The following is a 19,208-nucleotide window of genomic DNA, read 5'->3' on the forward strand; positions in this document are numbered from 1 at the left end:
TTTTTGTGAGTAAATCTTGCCTCAATCAAAAGTTATAGCTATTTAAAAACGTTGTTGTCCACAAACAACATGGGCATGAAGGGGTTAATGCTTGTCTGCCAGATCTCGCGCAAGCGCTTAGCCATTGCACATGGGAACTTGTTTACGAGACGAGGAAATCTTTTTTTCTCATAACTGCGTCGTGGGGGTGGAGGGGGGGGGGTCTTGCTGTTCATTTCTATCACGCTGTTATACATTTGCGTGTCATCATCGTAGTTGCTGTCTTTGATACTGGTTATAGATTTTGAGGTACTTGAGGCAGCTTTTGCCGTTGTCAATATTAGCTGATCAGCTGGCACAATTTTTGCAATTGTTTTTATTCAGCGGTTTCTAAACAGGGTAGACCGTAATGCGTCGTTTTTTCACAGAACTGGCACGTATTTGACCTTGATATATGTAAGGAATTCTCTGTGTAACGGTACTATCGCATTATGTTTTGTACTGCAGGGTCAGGTAGGAGGAAATAGATCGCCCCCCCCCCCCCCCCCGACATTCTCACTACATAAACACACCCAAAATCCGACGGGTATGTTTCTATTACTTTTGGGTAAGATTCTATTGTCTTTTCGGTAACAGACCACGCAATTGCGCATTACGGTATTAAACTCATATTCCCGCAAAGGTAGTAAACGGTAGATGCGCAATACAATGACAAGCGAAGTGCTGCACACTTCCAGACAATCCGACGCGCCAATATTTATGGTATAAGAATTGATGAAACATGAGTGCGACGTAGAGAAGATTTGAATTGGAATTTTTTGTTGGGACCACACGGTGGCCGGAGACCGAATAAAACCTATGTTTCAAATATTGATATTTTTTATTTTTTCTGGGTTTCTTATGTATTCAATGATATTCTCCAAATTTTGTGACAACCGAATGAGAATTAGATTTTTAATAGTAATTTAAACATCGCTATGTCAGACAATTCTAATGAAATTCTTTTTCGAAATCACAATATCTTAACTTCAAAAACATGTTGCTCTTTCAATTTTTATTCGATTAGAGCACAATCAGTTTCATTTTAACCCTTTCATGCCCAACTTTTTTCTAGTGCATGTAGGCAGCACTGCTCTATCGGAATCTATTCAGACTAATTGCAATAACTTCAGTTCTAGAGCTGATCCTTGTAACTGTTAATACTCAAATTAAAGGCAATAATCACATTAATAAGCCTTACTTGTTTTTGTGAGCAAATCTCGCCTCAATCAAAATTTATAGCTGTTTAAAAACGTTGTTGTCCACAAACAACATGGGCATGAATGGGTTAAAGGTCATTTAAAGAACTTCGATCATTTCAACATGTTTGCCAAATTTGATTCGAATTATGTAATATTATTACAAATATATCTTAAATGGGATAGCAAATTCTTTTTTCACAAATGTATTCTGTACAATCAGGTGAAACAGTTCGAAACTGTCACTTATTATATATTCTATGGGAAATCATCTCAAATCGACATTTTTAAGTGTTTGGTGACATGGAGGAGCATGGTGATTAGTGCAAAATAACTGAATAAAACGTAAACAAACACCTTTTTTGAGATTAAAAGTAGTTTTATCCAATTATTGTGTTGTTATATATAGTTATAGTTATATCTAATGAGTACAGGGCCGGCGGAATACGTGGGTAGTATGGGTAGTACTACCCACTCGAAAATTACCAAGGTGGGAATTACCCACTCGAAAGTTTGGAACACACCAAAACCTGAGATTAACCACGAATGTGTCTCACGCACAAAATGCATGCGCCTGAAATTCTTAAAACATTTTTATTCATAATAAGAATGATAGTGAAAAAAGAAATCAAACTAGCAGCTTTTTAGAAAACGGAAGATCACTGTCATGAATGGGATCGCCAACTGGCCGCCTTGGATCCACTAGGAACTCTTGAAATCAGATTTCCAGGTAACTGTTAGCATGTCAACCAAAAAAGAAGGGATAACTAAATTTGAATATCTATCGTGTTTAAAAATATGTGTATGGGAGACATATAGGAGAGATCGAGGATAAGCAGCACGTCTCGGACCGGAAGGAGACTGAAAGGATTCGTTTAACGGAGATCTAGCGCTAGAGAACTAGGCACACGACCAGATAACATGATTAATGTTACGATAACCATCAGCACAAGCGCAGAAATAGCTCTCCACGACCCCAATACGCCGGAGGTGCGCATTAAACGTAAAATGATTGGACATGACCCGATATATCACCCGAAGGAAGTTACGTCCTTCATCCATCCCATTTAAACCAAGGTTTGTTGATACCTTTGGAATTTCCAAACTTCTATTGTCCTACGAAGTTATCCGGAATGGAGTAATGCGAAAGAACTCAATCTAATACTTGTATCTGGTAAACTGGTATGATTTTTAGAGAAAGCACTCAGGAACTCCCCATTTTCTCAGGAAAAACAAGAAGTGCTTTCCATGCTCCATCAAACGGAGAGCCTCCTTGGAACTGTAACGATGTGGGCATGGTGGTTGATAGGTAATAAAAACCATAACATTTGTGAGGACACTGTTTGCAGCACAGCCTCTTTTATGATCGCCCTCACCGCTACTGTGATAATAATTAGCATAGAAGCTACGCATAGCTCTCATCATCTGTTGACGTTACGGTAATATACGCACTTCAATGCTTAGCACGAGCATCTTTGCTGTAAGATAAATTTTTGTATTTAAAGAACAGTATATACAGTATTATCATTTCATCGTGAAACGTCTCTCGTTTGAATGTGGATCCACATGGAATGCTGTTGTCGGCGAAAATGAATTCTTGGTTCTGTGTATTTCGATCAAAGGTTGAATCGAGGACACAAGGTAGCGCCAAGTCACCATACGCACTATTGTTTCTCTCGTTAATCCGTCGACCGACGAACCGGTGCCAATAACCGCGTTTTTCAGATTCATCAAGTTTTTCAAATGCGCTTCTAACGTCGCGTATATTCGGATGAATTCGGGTAATCCGACGTTCAGAAAGTCCTTATAGAGCTTTTACGCGTACAATTCTGTGCACCCTCTGCCCACCGCGGAGTGGGAGATCATCCATGGGAATCAAGCCAGTCAAAGCGTTGTACGCTTCCACTGGAGAAATTTGTTATTTCGATTCGATTGTTTCGAATATAGTGGTATAGTCTCTTTCAATCAATGGATTGAGTACAATGGTAATTCTAACGTGCTTGGCCGTGCCGGTGGAGTAGGCATTCGTGTCATTTCCACCGTATCGTGGTAATGGTATGATGGTACGTAAGATAGATCGGTTATCATCGTTAAGAGAACCCCATGGCATACCGTGGGAGTTGAAATCTTCTATAACCAGCTGAGGTGCGATGCATATGGAAACACTATCAATAGATTTTTGCCTTTGATTCGGATTTGACAAGCTCCAACTTTTCAATACCTGGTACCGAGTAAAGGCTAATCCGATTGAAATAATAGCATAGTTTTTTCGGCCCTGGCGAATAATGTTAAAATTGTGGAAGATCTACGTCGGAAGTTTACCAGGTTTTGCATGATGAAAATAACAAGGTACCGTAGAAATTAGTCATGCCCGGAGGCGCTCTTTGGCATTTCTTCTCGGAGCGTTCCTCACAAGAATGTTTCAGTTTTCCCCGTATAATTTATATGCGGAATATGTCGACAGTTCATACGGAGTCTCTCCACAGAAGCCAAACCTTTCATGATTCTCTCATTTTTCGCACCATGCGTTGTTTCTACAATGGGTAACTCTATGGCTCCATTGTTTGGAACGAAAGCAGTTCAAGCCCCGCGACACAAAAAAGCGAACAGGTTGACCAGCTCCGTTTAAAAAAAAAACAATGTTTGGAAGAACACATCCAGCGAAAGGCTAGAAATGAGGCTGATGGAAAATAAGTTGTTTTCTTATACTCCTCTAGTTTTGCTGAACGCAATTGCTTTCATACCAGAATTTTCCCTGACTGAAGCGAAGAGTTCTGCAAGAGCCAACTCCTTATTTCGCAATGAAGGCCCCTCTCGGAGACTACACCATCAATCTTTATTTTCCGGGTGGGTACGTATACAAAATACTTCTTCGTACACGCCCAAGTGTTGCTTCGTTAGATCACGCGATATATCAATGATGCTAAATGGCTTATCCAGAAGTAGACCATCTAGGGGCCGGAAGTATTAAACAGATATGGTTTATATGCAAATGGAGACTTATCGGCGGAGATACCTTCCCATTAGTCAACACTGTCATGCGGGCGTCAGTACACACCAAAGAAAGTTCTATCGCAGGGAAATGAAAATTGCAACGAAATTTAAAAGGAAGGAGTAATTGAGACTTAGCTGTACAAATGCTCCATCTAGTATCAGCAATCAACAAACATATTTCCGCTGAGCCGTCGGTCATACAGCCCGTTAACAAAGGGTGTTTTCAATGGCCACCAGCTATTATCAGAGAATTTTAATTTTTACTTACACAGCCATGTCTGAGTTTTCGTCAGTACGGGTAGAAATCATTCCGAATCTTACTACCAAAAAAAATCTATCATAAAAATGATATTATGCTAATAAAAAAGGTTCGATGACACTGTATGGGAAAATTTATCTCAGCTTTTATAACCTTTGACATTAAAAATGAGCTCAGAACCCCAAAATTACTATAACATGTAATTTTCAGCCAGATTACGCAACATTTTTGGTCTTGTCCGACTTTTGTTCGAAGACCCGCCACTGTGGACCGTTTTAGTATTTAGTCTTGCTATTAGAGTATTTTTTCTTATTGCCCTAAAGGTACTACAACCGAGTTTTGGGTGCACTCTAAGAGAAGAGAAGACAATCGCGTAGCCAATTTGATCCAGCCCTAACCTCAATATTGAACCAGCTTCTGATTGGTCGTTCATATTTTCAAACGGGATGAAAAACAGTGCTGCTGAATCTATTCTGGCTACTTTTCATACGCATGAACATTTCATGAAAATTGAATAAATACTCTGAATGACGATATAACTACGTGTATTGTTAAGAATAAACAAAAAAATCTATTTTTAAATGCAGCTAGTATTGTGAATTCTTGACAGAGGGTCGATATTTGAGTTACAATTATTTTCAGCAATTGTGCAAAGCATGCAAATGGAATCTGGCAACGATGGATGCTTGTTGTCTTTCGAATTACGTAAGGGTCTGGTAGACAAAAATTAAGAAGAGCAAGAAGCCTGTTGTCGTCTCTTCTCTTAGGTTCCTACACGTGCCCTTTGGAATGGAATTCATTTCTCCCAAATGTGACATGAATCTGCAAGTAAGCGGTGTCCGATCTTGAAGCGGAATATTGATTTTCTCATCGTCGATATATCCACTTAGTTTCGTCTGGGCTATTTTGTTGATTGCTATGTATGCTGAATGCCTGCCATGGTAGGACTCGATAAAAATGGCTACCGAAAGTCCAACCTCCATTTAAACCTTCAGGAAATGTTTCACATAATGAATGCTCGGTACTATGCGTGTCATCAATATTTTTATAATCATCGTATTTGGCCGTATTTTTCCTCTTCCTTTTTTCAAACCAAACGTTACAAATTTTGTTAAAAGTCGCCGAAAACGCTTTTTTTAAATTTATTTTTGAAAAATTTCAGGGGGGAGAGCTTTAGCCTCTTACCCCCCCCCCCCCTCTCTGGTTACTTGCCTGATAGTCCATGTTATGTTGGATGTTAGAAGCGGCAGGTTAGTCGCTGTTCAACAACTCAGCACGCTTATCCACGGCTACCCAAAAATGAGTCGAATGCTACTCAGTTTAGTGAAAACCATACCTACTTAAAAATGAGCAGAAGGGGGTCTACTCATTTTTGAGTAAACCTGTTCTATGACCAAACTGAGTAGAAATAACTCACTTTTGTTTATATGCCTAAATGTGTAAAATTTACCCATTATCATGGAAAATTGAGTTTTTTTAATTGTTTTTGGAATTCTTTTCAATAAAATGAATGTTTATGCCAATTATTTCATGTATTATATATTTTAAACAAGCTGAGCATTTAATGTTTCATTTATGGACATTGCAATTTGATTTACTGTTTTGCGTGAGCTTTGATTCCGCGTTTTATACACAAGTATGGACATTAGTTGTTCTAACATTAAAAGCCGTGCCGGAACTGGTACCCCAAAGACAAAAAATACCTTGAACAACGTGTCAATGACGTTTCTGATGGACGAGTCCGTCATTATGATCACCCCATCCATAAGAACACTGTATGTTCCCGTTTTAAACTTGTCGGCTTCGCAAACCAGATGCGGCGTTAGCTCTACCAGTGCCAAATAATCAGTCAAGTTCTGAAAAATAATTATAACAGTCAAACAGTTATTTAATACTACTAAATACATTTTTGTTTAATACCTGCGTGCAATGGATGACAGGCGCAGCATAGAGTTGTTCTGGCGAATCCCAGACCATATCACTAGATGCGTGAACTTTTTTAGACAAGCTTGCGAAAATTCTGAGCAATCCTCTTAGATGAACTATATTGAATGAAGAAAATTTGTTGAGCAATTTTTACTCAGCGACAGTTTTAAATTTTATTCATTTTCTGACAGCTTCTCATGGTTGCCAAAAATGAGTTTTTTCGACGCACTCCCTGAGTCGCTTCAAATAAGCGTGAGGGACAACTTGACAGATGGTGCTTGTTTCATATATGTACCACCGTTTTGATGGTGGCGCTAGTATGCCTTCTCTGTACGGGTACCACGAACAACGAAACGAAAAAGTTTCAAGAGAAAAGCGTGTTTCGTTACGTGTGTTATGAACGCCGTCAATGCGGCTAGAACAACATTTAGAAAAAGCGTATTCCAAAATGTGGATAAAGAAAACTATTATTAGAGAATAAATTTATCCCTAACTGGAAACCATCAGTAATGTTACATAAATCTTATTATAAATTTGGCTGGAGGTCGTTTTTTGCAACCGGCTCACCTCCTTCCTAACAATGTTTGAGTTTTTTTTGTTGTGTGAAGTTTGTAGTTGGTAAATCATGTTGCTTTTTTCTCGTGAAATATAAATAAAAAATTTTTTGGCCAATGAAAGCACATCACCAAACTTAACAATTCGCGAACCTACGACACCTTCGGCCCTATTCTGCGCGGCGTGTGACGTGAGACGACTAATCTCACCTCACTCTACGTGACTTTTCTCACCCAATTCTGAAGAGTCACTTTGGGTGACGTGAGACGCCCATTTAACCGCAATGGGGAATCTCACCTCACTCGAGTCGACTCTCAGAATAGGGTGAGAAAAGTCACGTAAAGTGAGGTGAGATTAGTCGTCTCACGTCACACGCCGCGCAGAATAGGGCCGCTTGTTTCAAGTTCATTAAGAACGTCAAGAGTTCTAGTACTTTAATCGGTAAAATAAACAATCGGCCTTATTCTGCGCGGCGTGTGACTAAACTCACCTCACTTTACGACTCCTGCTAGAGCTTTGTTCGACGGATCCCTTCAGAATTATTCTGGCAATTTATTCCAGTCTGAAAGAAACCTAACGGAACGGCATCTACCGGAGGATTTCATGCCTGGGGAAATATTGATTCGATCCGGAAGATTTTCGGGAAATCCAATATAAGTGGAAGTGGCTTGATTTTGAAAGTCATCTTGTATTTCAGAAAATCGAATTTATTTTATTTTGGATTTTTTCAAATTCAAAATGGAATCGGTGTTTCTGTTTAAGTATAGCGGAATGAGAACAGCTTCTAATTTGAACAGCGAAATAAATTTGATGATAGAAATGCTTAAATTGTTTATTTTTTACAGATATGGAAAATAATATATGGGTTGCGTCTTTTTCAAATTTTGCTGCATTCGATCCGCCATGACATCACCAAATTACCACAAACGGCCCTATTCTGCGCGGCGTGTGACGTGAGACGACTAATCTCACCTCACTCTACGTGACTTTTCTCACCCAATTCTCAAGAGTCACTTCGGGTGACGTGAGACACCCATTTAACCGCAATGGGGAATCTCACCTCACCCGAGTCGACTCTCAGAATAGGGTGAGAAAAGTCACGTAAAGTGAGGTGAGATGAGTCGTCTCACGTCACACGCCGCGCAGAATAGGGCCGAAAATTTGCTTATGAGTTCAATATATGGGAGCTGTCAACTTGTCCCCGGGCTGCTGTTCAACGTCCAGGCCACGTTGATCGTCGATTAGATACTGCTTGCATTAACCCTGCAGCGATTCCATAATCACCACCTCAAGACAGCGTTCAATGAAGTTATACCATGATAGCTATTGATGTCTCGCTCATTTACCTTTTTTTAGACCGAAAGCAATTTCGTGAATTTCCGCAAGGTGTAAAAAACCACTGGCAAAAGATGGTTTGAACGTTGTGAAAAAGCGATATGCCTTGGAAGAAGCACCGTTTGGCCCACGACTGAAAACAGTGTTTAATTGAACGTTTTAATAAAAATATGACTAGTTACTAACTAGTAATATGAAACTCGTGCTTCATACCACATTTAAAACTGAATCTATATTGTCGTCCCTTCTTTTAGATAGATATTATCCGTAGAACTGCACGGAAAAACTAGACACGTTAACATCATGTGGAAAACACTTGAATTGATTCAATTATGAAACACATGAAAATGATACGTTTGCCAATTCAATATCTATAATAGAGTAGGGTGCCCATATCAGACGAGTAAATAACCAGAACAGTCGAACGGCTACTGCTTCCCCCCGTTACAATCGACATTACCTTTTCCGCATGTTTCCGGCAGTTAAAAAGTTCTGGGTTCTGGCAGGCAGAGCTTCGTCAGTAAAAAAGTTCTGGGAGTCTGCGAGGAAGATCTCTGTCAGAAAGTCTGTCATCGGAATTATATCACCAAGAACTTTTTCGGATTTACACAAAGGCAGTTCTTTCTACACCACTATCAGCAAACTTTACATGCTGAGATGGTCTTTGTAGAACCAACGAGGAGTTTTCAGTCCTAAAACACGACAATGACGTAAATCAGAAACATCAGCGATGCCAAGTAGCTTCCCTGCGCTATGCTATGCTATGACAAAAATATCGAATTTTATTTTATGAGATGTTTTTTCAAAAGATGAGAAGGTTTTATGCCTGATGGAGACATATCTTGAAAGGAGATCCACTCCATTGGGCTTTTCCCTACTCCACGAAAATATAAACGAAAATATAAACAACTTTGGGCACGCAGGGGTCTGTCCTTCATACGTGCACAGCGTGATTTGAGATTTGGTCACGCGTTTTGCTTTGAATTGATAGTATAGATATGAAGGAACAGGTTCCATCATTCGCTTTCTCACGAAACAAACACCGTTGGAAATACCTAGAAAAAATTTCTCCAGGTTTCAAGCTTAAAGGATTCCACCGTTAAGTATTCCGACATGATGGTTGTAATAAATTTATTAATAGTACCCAGGTGTAGATCGTTCAGACGCATATCAATCTTATCATTGTCAATATAAACGGGTAGCTTGGTCCTAACATTATCATGCTCAACGACGTATTGCATGTTGTCTTCCATAGCGTAGCTTTCCATTATGGCCAAAGTTTTAAACATTATCAGTAACGAGTGTGGTGGGCTTGTATAACGACGACTTCCGTTAGTCTAAACTGCATTTGCAAATTTGCTGTTGAGTTTCAGACATCTTGAAATAAATCGACGTCAACATTTCATAAGGCATTATATACAATATGCTCATGTTGAGAAAATGGCGTCTGAAAAATTACCTCGTACTTTATATTCCCATTTATGAACAGGAGCTTGATTTAAACACCAAACAACTCAATGCCGTGTTAAATTAACCATTTTTTCCGAATAGTATACCAGATTTTATTAAAAAATTATATTTTGAACGATTTTTGCAGATAATTTTTTTGGTCCCTTTTGAAATATCGCACTGGTTTTGTGCCCTCTCTTATAATCCCTTTTCGGCGAGACGATAGCTTATAGTGCGTGCGGGTGAGCCCTTTTGTTTACAGCAAATGATTATGTGACGTTTATTTTGATCCCTTTCTTGGTGTTGCGATGTTTTTGTTCCCTTTTCAAGTATAGTCTTTTACATTAAGAAAAGGGCCCATAAACAAATTTTCCCGTTTTGTTGTTTGGTGTATATGAACCGTTAATTTTTGAGGGGAAGTGAAAGGGAACATCGACGAGAACATTTCAAATGGGCCGATAAACAAAACGTAAACAATTCCGGTTAATACTTACTTCAAATAGACACTAACAAAGCTTTAAACACACCTTAAATAAGCCGGTTCTGAAGCCTGGCTGTTGGCGAAATAATAGATTATCGAAAAGGCACATAAGCAAAATAACTTGTTTTGCTTATGTTCCCTTTCACTTTCCCTCAAAAATTAACGGTTCATATACACCAAACAACAAAACGGGAAAATTTGTTTATGGGCCCTTTTCTTAATGAAAAAGACTATACTTGAAAAGGGAACAAAAACATCGCAACACCAAGAAAGGGATCAAAATAAACGTCACATAATCATTTGCTGTAAACAAAAGGGCTCACCCGCACGCACTATAAGCGATCGTCTCGCCGAAAAGGGATTATAAGAGAGGGCACAAAACCAGTGCGATATTTCAAAAGGGACCAAAAAAATTATCTGCAAAAATCGTTCAAAATACAATTTTTTAATAAAATCTGGTATACTATTCGGAAAAAATGGTTAATTTAACACGGCATTGAGTTGTTTGGTCCTTAAATCAAGCTCCTGTTCATAAATGGGAATATAAAGTACGAGGTAATTTTTCAGACGCCATTTTCTCAACATGAGCATATTGTATATAATGCCTTATGAAATGTTGACGTCGACATAAGCAAAACAAGTTATTTTGCTTATGTGCCTTTTCGATAATCTATTATTTCGCCAACAGCCAGGCTTCAGAACCGGCTTATTTAAGGTGTGTTTAAAGCTTTGTTAGTGTCTATTTCTCGACAAACATATGATTACGGCCTAAAAGCCAACTGTCAAAATCCACTTTGAATGGAAATTCCAGACAAACCGTTACTAGTCGAACACAGTTCACAACAGTTTATGAAAGAGAAAACTTTTCTCTTTCGTTTACTACCAACATCTGTGATTGGCGTGTAACGGTTTGTCCGGAATTTCCTTTCAAAGTGGATTTTGACAGTTGGCTTTTAGGCCGTAATCATATGTTTGTCGAGATTTGAAGTAAGTATTAACCGGAATTGTTTACGTTTTGTTTATCGGCCCATTTGAAATGTTCTCGTCGAAATGATCTCTATCGCACCGATGAAAGTAACTGTGCTTTATTGTTCACATTGGCAGACTTTAGGTAGAAACGTTCGTTTAATTCACTGCACTGTTAACAAGCAGAGCGACTGATTAGGTACTGGTATCGACTCTGTAGTAATTCCATGATCCCCAGCTCGAGAGAGCGCTCAATGAAATTATTCCACGATAGTTGCATTTTTTCTTTTTATGGAATGGATTTCCAGTAAGACGAAAAAAAAAACCAAGAGAACAGGAGCACCTAAACGCCGATGTGTCTTTTCAGAGATACCAAAGGGAATTCTTCGGGTCCCGAATTGAAAGATGATTTAAGCCGAGAAGAAGCGCTGGTAACCATTGTTTCATCGATGTTGACGAGGCACTCTTGAGAGATTAAACAAAACCATCGGAAGGTACAATTCTGAGATTCGACTTGCTTGTCGCATTCCGATTAAGGATGAGTATACGTTGCAGTTGGTTGTGGTCGGTCGTAACTGCGATCTGGAGCATAGTGAAAAGCGAAGACTGAATAAATAGAGGGCTGAAGTATCTCATCCAAGAATTGATCCACTGGGTTCCAGATCCCATTTCGTAAAAAGCGACTGAAAACAGGAGTCCTCGAGTCGAAGAGTTTCTCCATGCCGAAGACTGAATGATTGGCATGATTAAAATATGCTAGTCGGGCACGGAGTGTCGTGGGTATTGTCCTTGCTGTGTTAAGCGAATCTCTTACACAATGGACGTTTGTTTCTTCGCAAATCGTGAGATTCAGATGATGGTCATGTCGCTAATGCCCACTTCGGGGTTCGCTATAGGCGATTATAAGCCAACGTATTTGGTATCTTCTAGTAGCTGTACAATAAGTGCCGTTGATGAAACGTGTAATGCTCTGATCGACCATGGTTCGAGTAGCCCAAATTAATCTTCAGCATAAACGTACAGCAACTATGAATCTATCATGCCTTTTGCAGGAAACAAAAGCTTTCATACACACAGAAAAAAAAATCTTGGTAAAAATAAGAGTGATCCGCTCTTAGCAAAAAGCAACCAACGCCTACTATTAGGTAGAAAGGGATCATCCATAAATGATGTAGCATTTTTGAGTGATTTTTAACATCCCCCTCCCCCATCGTAGCATTTCGTCACAAACCTCTAAATACCTCCTGGTAATTACGTAGCTTGACGGTAACCCTACCACCCTCCTTGTCACCGTGAAAAATTAAAAAAAAGTAAAAAACGATGTTCAACGGGTAAGATTGTCGTGACATCAGGTCAACCCCTATTCCCATTAAAAAAGCTACGTAGCATGTCGTCACACGTCATCACAAAAGACAAAACGCCCCCCTCTCCCATGTAATGCTACGTCATTTATGAATGGTCCCTAGCGCGACTGGCCGGAAGGTTAATAAAAAAAAACTGCTTCAAATCTTTTCCAACGGCGCTCCTACCCAGCAGGTGAGAGACTGCCGAACAGCCGCCCGGACTTCACACCAGCACTCAGAAGCAATTACAGAGCCGGTAGATCAATTACAGTAACTAAGTTTCGTGTTGGCACCACGTGGACAGATTGCTCCCGTGAACGCGGCGCCTAATGATTCACTGCCAAAATGCCATTTTCAATGTCACCAAAGAGATGTACAAGTTATTCATTTCGAGTCTAGGCTAAATCTTCCTATCTTGTGCCGTAAAGATAGACACGATTCATATTCTATTGTTGTGAACCTAATTAGTAATCTAATAACGATCGTAGCAAAGTTACGATCTTGTTCGAGAAAAGAATTCACATTGTTTTCCTCTTTCAGCCTCTTGCTCAGCAAGCCACAAACGGATGGCTTAAATCGGAATCCTCCAACGCTTGGAGACCATTTTCACCTTCGTCGGGACATACATGAGTTTTGTTGAAACGATGAAGGACATAATCAACAGCAACTGGACAAGGGAATGAACGTGTATTCTGACAACAGGAATCGTAGGGCATAAGCTCTATATTTTACTTTAAACCTTTTTTAATTAAAGTGACATAAAAATACTTAATAAATAGTGCAATAATATTTATAAGAAATGCTGCTTATTCTAACTTTAGTTTCATTGAGATCAGAACAAACCAAAGCAGGTTTATTTACATAACAAATGGACTAGCTTTTTCTGGCATAACTCGCGACCATCCAGATAGTCATACGGGTAAGTTCGGTATGCACCATTCCCTGTTATTTGATTCTTTTCCGAACATCGATGCGATAGAGCACCAATCCGAACTGGTGCACCAGTGCTGAGAATTGTTTCAAGATTCGTGTCACCGAATACGGATTTCGTTCATCCTCGAAGGCGTAGATGGGACAGGTATCCTGCATCTCGTCCGGGTCGGTGTTGATACCGCACAGATGTTGACCCAGCAGTTTGGGTGGAGCTTCCACGGACAGGTGCGGATAGAAAACAGTAATCTGAGTATGCTTTATAAGGGCGGTTGTGCGGTTATGGAACACATCGTTCAATTCCTCGGCCAAACTGGAGGGGATGGCAAGGTATAGTAAGTATTTTTGATTATTACTGATGGCTTTCATTTCGTTAATATCCAGAATTAGTTTAAGCTTGCGGTAGAGATGTGGTAATTCCATACTGCCGTACTCGTACAGAAAAAACTGCTTTCCTCGGCGGTACTTTTGTCCATTTTCCGGGTTGACTAGCAAAGTTTGTGTGCTTGGTATATCTAGGAAGCATTGTGGCATGCTGTAAATATGACTGGTAACGAGATGGATGTGAGTTGCTGTAGAACGAATATCCATTTGACGGCTCAGATGAGCTGCCAGCTGGTACACTCCACCCTGGTGGATGAAACCATAGAACAGCGTCAAGGCGAGATTAACCGAATACCACACCTGGAACAAGTATCGTGAACTGGCTCTGGTGCTTAGAACGTAGTTGTAGAGGAAATCCCTCAAGTACGAACGCACTTTGAAAGGGTAGGAACTACAGACACCGGTCTTGAGTTTCGGAGCATGCAGAAGGATCAGCGGAAGTGTGATTGGCAGTAGGAAACGTGGCTCCTGGTGGTTGATAAAGGAAAGCATAAAAATGGGAAAAAAGATGGCTGACAGCATCAATCCCACGAAGGACTGGGCTCGAGGCAAATTGGTCAGTTCGTTAGATGCAAATCTAGGAAGAGAAAAAAAGATTTTTATAACAATTACCTGAGAGCAGACATAATAATATGATGGTTTTTTTCAATGAAAGTTTTCGATCGCACCCGCTTGATTTTGCTGCCGTTATTGGGACTTGCAATCAAATTTGCTTGAAAAAAAGCAACATGCGGTCATGCAGAATATGCAATTTAATATTTTACCTGTACACCATCACCGCAAAGGATAGCACTGCAATCACTCCCAGGACGTTAAACAGAATAGGGATGTTCACCAGTAGATGCAAATAGTATGGATGTACCCCGTGCTGTTTCGTATTCTCCGGATTGATATTGTACCGTATGAAGTTCAGCGGTGTCACAACAAAATTGTCAATACCAACGTCTAACTGTTCAAGCTCAGCTGGTGTTAGATATCCATAGTACAGAGAATCCACCACGATGAAGAACACCAATGCCGGAACTGACGAGAGTACGAAGACGACAATCCTCACATTGAAATCGGCAAAAGAAACCATCTTTGTGCCCATCCCTCGCAGCAGCCAGTGAAATACCAGTGGCGTGCCGAACAGAAAGAACGTAGGTCGGTTGAAAACTCCTGCCACGCAGAGGGTCGCCATTAGAACACATTTGTTAAGTGAATGCGATGGAAGAGACATTTTCAGTTTGTATAGTTTCACTTTCTCCACGTAATTTCTTGCCTTTAGGTACTTTTCCTCCAAAAACTCCCGCTGGTAAATTACCGTATTGGAATGTATCATGCAATCACTGACTATGTACAGCAACATTGAACAAATAGCCATTTCAACTGAATTCGTGAATGTTCTTGTGGAATAAACCAACAATACGTAGGAACTAGCCAGCGTGAGAAGTCGAAACTGACTCTGTAATCCATAGGCAGCGCATATTTTTCGAAGACTCCAATCATTGACAAAGGAAAGAATAACCATCAAAAGTCGCGGAAACACCAGTATAACGTAACTTCCTCTGAGGTTCACATCCAAATAGTACTTGCTGTACATTGAAATAAACCGAAGTACGCTGAACGGAAGCTTCAGTCCAAAATAAGGTATTGCTATCGATCGGATCGGGAAGGTACTATTGAACTCCCAAGTTCGGGTTACCTCCAGACCGTATTCATCTCCTGGGGAAAATAGGAAAAAAAATTGGAACATAATCACTCGAAAAAAAACAGCAAAAAATATACCGGCAATGATTTCTACCGATTGGAAAAACTCATCCGGATGGATGTAGCCAACCTGCGGAACAAACACTAGCACTACTCGCAGAAAGCACAGAATGTAATAGGAAACCAATGAGGAGTCTTTCGGTTTGATCGATTTGGAATGCATTTTATTCAGTATCACAAGTTTTAAAAATATAGTAGCTGAGTCCCGATTATCGATTCGAAAAGGTATTCTCGACAAACATATGATTACGGCCTAAAAGCCAACTGTCAAAATCCACTTTGAATGGAAATTTCAGACAAACCGTTACTAGTCGAACACAGCTCACAACAGTTTATGAAAGAGAAAACTTTGCTCTTTCATTTACTACCAACATCTGTGATTGGCGTGTAACGGTTTGTCCGGAATTTCCATTCAAAGTGGATTTTGACAGTTGGCTTTTAGGCCGTAATCATATGTTTGTCGAGTATTGTTTTGAATTTTTTTTCGCTGTCGTTCGGCTTCCGCAAATGTCAAACTGTCTTCGTCAAGAATTACGAGGGGTGAATGGATTGACATTTCATTACTTTAGTTCATATTTCGTTAAGTTGACTAATGTCCCCAGTAAAGTTCAGCCGGAAATGAACTGGAATTCTGGCTGGTTCCAGATTGCATTCCGGCTCCAGTGACACAACCGATTCGATTATTACGGCGTCATCATAAAATTTTCCAACATTGTTCCAATAAATATCGAAAGACTCTGATGTCGTCTAGCATACCACAGAGAACATACATACATGATCGAACAAAAATATTTAAAAAACGTGTGTAAACATTTGAATTAATATACGATAAACACTAGCGCCGCCACACCAACCTATCCCAACTATCCGTCAAATCCATTCCGGAACCGGTTTGTAATCCTGAATGGATTCAGCATAGAATCGTTGATAGAATCTTGCTCAAAGAAAACAACCGATTTCGACTCTATCGGTTGATGCATTTAAGGTGGGATTCATACTGGAAGTCCGAACCGGTTCCGGACTAGTTTGACTGGGTAGAGGAATAACCGCTGTCAATTCTGTCGAACTCAGCCACAAAAAACATGACGACAGTAGCGCAGCGGTTTGGATATCCCAACTACCTTCGAAACCGTTAGGGATTTTACACAAGTTGAATGCTGAAGATGGACGTCTGTTCTCTGTGGGCATACTATGTTAAGACTATCAGCACCGGTGCGTAAGCAAATGCGTGTGTATTTTGATTACGCTAAACGATAATAATATATTTACACACCCAATTTTCGCACTGGTCGTTGGTAAATACACACACCGGTAGTTGTTATTATAGTTACGTTACATTTTTTGCAATCATGAAATAAAATAATTTTATTATTTTTTTTTTAATTATATGGATTTAATTCAGTGGAAAAAATGTAGCTAGAAAGAAAATTATTATACATTTATTTATTGAATTCAATAATACATTTATTTATTGAATTCAATAAAATCATTTCAGTAACAAATATCGTTCTCTTTTCCAAAAATTATTTTATTGAAATGATTGCAAAATTATTCAAACTGGAAATGTTTACTGAGATTAAAAGTTGATTATTGTTTTAATGCAAAAAAATGTTCGTACTATTAATTTTGCTGATTGAAGCAATAAACATTGTATAATTGAATTCAATAAGACATATTTTTGTTCAAAGATGTTAAAATTTTCTATGTAATAATAATTATGAGAATTCATAGAATTCTATGAACTAATGTTTGCCCGGCAGTTGTTGTCTGAAGCACATACTACGACGGGTCCGAATCAGGAGTGCAATGAAGAAGATCTCATCCTAGAGACTTGCGGTGGAAGAAGCTTTTCGGCCATTCAACGATTCTTTTGTGGAACTAGTTTTAACGAACGATCAGTTTCGAAGACTTTCGTTTTTTTTGTATTTCGAAGCCTTTGAAGAGGAGATAATTGAAAAGCCAGAGAAAGCTGGGTTTTACTAAAATGTGCGAAAGCCATCTGACATACGTCCTTCGGACGCTACTGTCAAGTATATTCGGATGGGAGAAAATTTGCGCCTTAATCTATGTGAGAACCCTGCTATACCCCAGATAATAGATGTTTAGACAGATTTTTACATAAATATTTAGCCCAAACGTCCGTCATCTCAGGTAATATTGCAGAGAGTACAGTTGGGTAAATATATCTGCGTTTTAAGAATGTTCAAAGGCGATTTTGAATCGCAGAATAGTGGACTTATTCAGGAATAGTTGGTATGCTAGACTGTACCCACTCGAAATGGAAACATTACTGTAGAACTTCGGCAGAATAGTATACAGTAAAACAAAAATAATGAAGTGGTGGCATTTTATGCGTGGCTTCAATAATGATATTAAATAAGTAACTTCGTTGTTTCCGAGGTTGATACACGGAGTACGTTGATATAGTCGTCACATCTCGTCTGACTTAGAACTAGAATCAGGAATCAGTAGCGGTTGGCTCAATGGCATGTTCCCAATGTAGATCCGAGCTTTGTGCTTAAAAGACAATTATCAATATTCACGTTGAGGGGAAGTTCCAAATCAATATTCACCAAACACATCTAGTGCTCGTGAACAAAAGGAGTATTGTCATCTCTTTCGTGACTGCTGTGAACTGCGCTGAGTCAACAATAGTTTCTCCGGACATCAGCAAGCAACAACCGCTATCCAGCGCTACTATCGACCAACAGACTTCCAGTAATCGGTATACGGACTTTGCGTACACCCAGTAAAGTTCAAATGAGCCGGAATTCTGGCTGTTTTTAGTCCATATTCCGGCTCCATTGATAAAACCGTTTCTAACTAGAATGTGTCACTGAAGCCAGAATGCGAATTAGAACCAGCCAACATTCCGGCTGAGCTTAACTTGTAGTATTCCGGCGCCAATAACACAACTAATTCCAGTTAGAATCGGTTGTATCATTTGAGCTAGAATACTAAATGCAACTACATCTACTTCAAGAAATAAACATTAAGTGCGTACCCTGGGGCAAATTGGTACACACGAATTTGTAGCAAATTGATACAGTGTATCAATTTAATCCAACATTTTGTCATCGATACGGTAATTCCAAAGATGGAATCAAATAATCAGTTATTGCTCAAAATTATAAATTTCATTACAATTTATCAGTATGCAAATGACATAACACGGAATCTTGCTTTCAAACAACGGTCCTGCGGGGTAGTGCAAAATTCCTAGCGTCAGCGATAAGAATTTTTTTTCATAATTCAAAGTAGCGTACTGTGTCTCCAACTTTTAACTCAAACAATTTGAAATTCTATTAGATCTTCGCCTGTCAAATGCATTAGCATCGCCTTTTACGATGCGATGAGCTGAAGCGACAATAATGTAATGTAATGTTCAGATGTGCTCTTTTGAATATCATCGATGTATTTCCCAAATCAGTCTTCGAATTGTTATATTTGTTTGTCTGTGCTTAGAACGAGCCAAAGGATCATCAGGTGTTTGCCATGGCCTGACACGGGTCTTAATCATACGTAGGTTAAACAGTCGAACGCTCGAAAATTTTTGAACGTGACGTTCGCTGCTTACCAAATTGGTCATCAAATCCACATCAATGTATCCATAGTTTGGA

The 19,208-nt window shown here is 39.4% G+C and overlaps 2 protein-coding genes across 3 annotated transcripts in view; one reads left to right on the forward strand and one right to left on the reverse strand.

Annotated features, from left to right (window-relative positions):
* The window catches only part of LOC131692795 (single-stranded DNA-binding protein 3), a 158,811-nt gene extending 145,486 nt beyond the window's left edge, over positions 1 to 13,325 (forward strand). The window contains exon 14 of the mRNA XM_058980078.1: positions 13,066 to 13,325. Within this exon, the coding sequence (XP_058836061.1) occupies positions 13,066 to 13,155 (90 nt within the window). The 3' untranslated portion in view covers positions 13,156 to 13,325. The remainder of the gene's footprint in view (positions 1 to 13,065) is intronic.
* Positions 13,326 to 13,399: 74 nt separating this feature from the next.
* On the reverse strand, positions 13,400 to 15,874 carry LOC131692794 (GPI mannosyltransferase 4). Of its 2 annotated transcripts, none has more exons than XM_058980072.1 (3): positions 15,607 to 15,874; positions 14,604 to 15,543; positions 13,400 to 14,416 (listed from the first exon to the last, which is right to left on the reverse strand). In XM_058980072.1, the coding sequence occupies exons 1-3, from the start codon at positions 15,749 to 15,751 to the stop codon at positions 13,471 to 13,473; spliced, it is 2,031 nt and encodes a 676-aa protein (XP_058836055.1). In that variant the 5' UTR covers positions 15,752 to 15,874; the 3' UTR covers positions 13,400 to 13,470. The 2 variants fall into 2 exon arrangements, with proteins under 2 accessions (XP_058836055.1, XP_058836056.1); XM_058980073.1 differs by having other exon boundaries at positions 15,623 to 15,752.
* Positions 15,875 to 19,208: the final 3,334 nt, after the last annotated feature.

Source organism: Topomyia yanbarensis, chromosome 3, assembly GCF_030247195.1.
Source record: "Topomyia yanbarensis strain Yona2022 chromosome 3, ASM3024719v1, whole genome shotgun sequence".
In the NCBI taxonomy this organism is placed as follows: domain Eukaryota; kingdom Metazoa; phylum Arthropoda; class Insecta; order Diptera; family Culicidae; genus Topomyia; species Topomyia yanbarensis.

What these genes read in the sequence shown, in the direction of transcription:
- LOC131692794 (XM_058980072.1), bottom strand. Translation starts at nt 15,751, where the DNA reads ATGCATTCCAAATCGATCAAACCGAAAGACTCCTCATTGGTTTCCTAT. An exon ending in ATCGGTAGAAATCATTGCCG is followed by an intron (nt 15,544 to 15,606) that starts GTATATTTTTTG and finishes TATTTTCCCCAG; the next exon opens with GAGATGAATACGGTCTGGAG. An exon ending in TTTGCGGTGATGGTGTACAG is followed by an intron (nt 14,417 to 14,603) that starts GTAAAATATTAA and finishes TTCTCTTCCTAG; the next exon opens with ATTTGCATCTAACGAACTGA.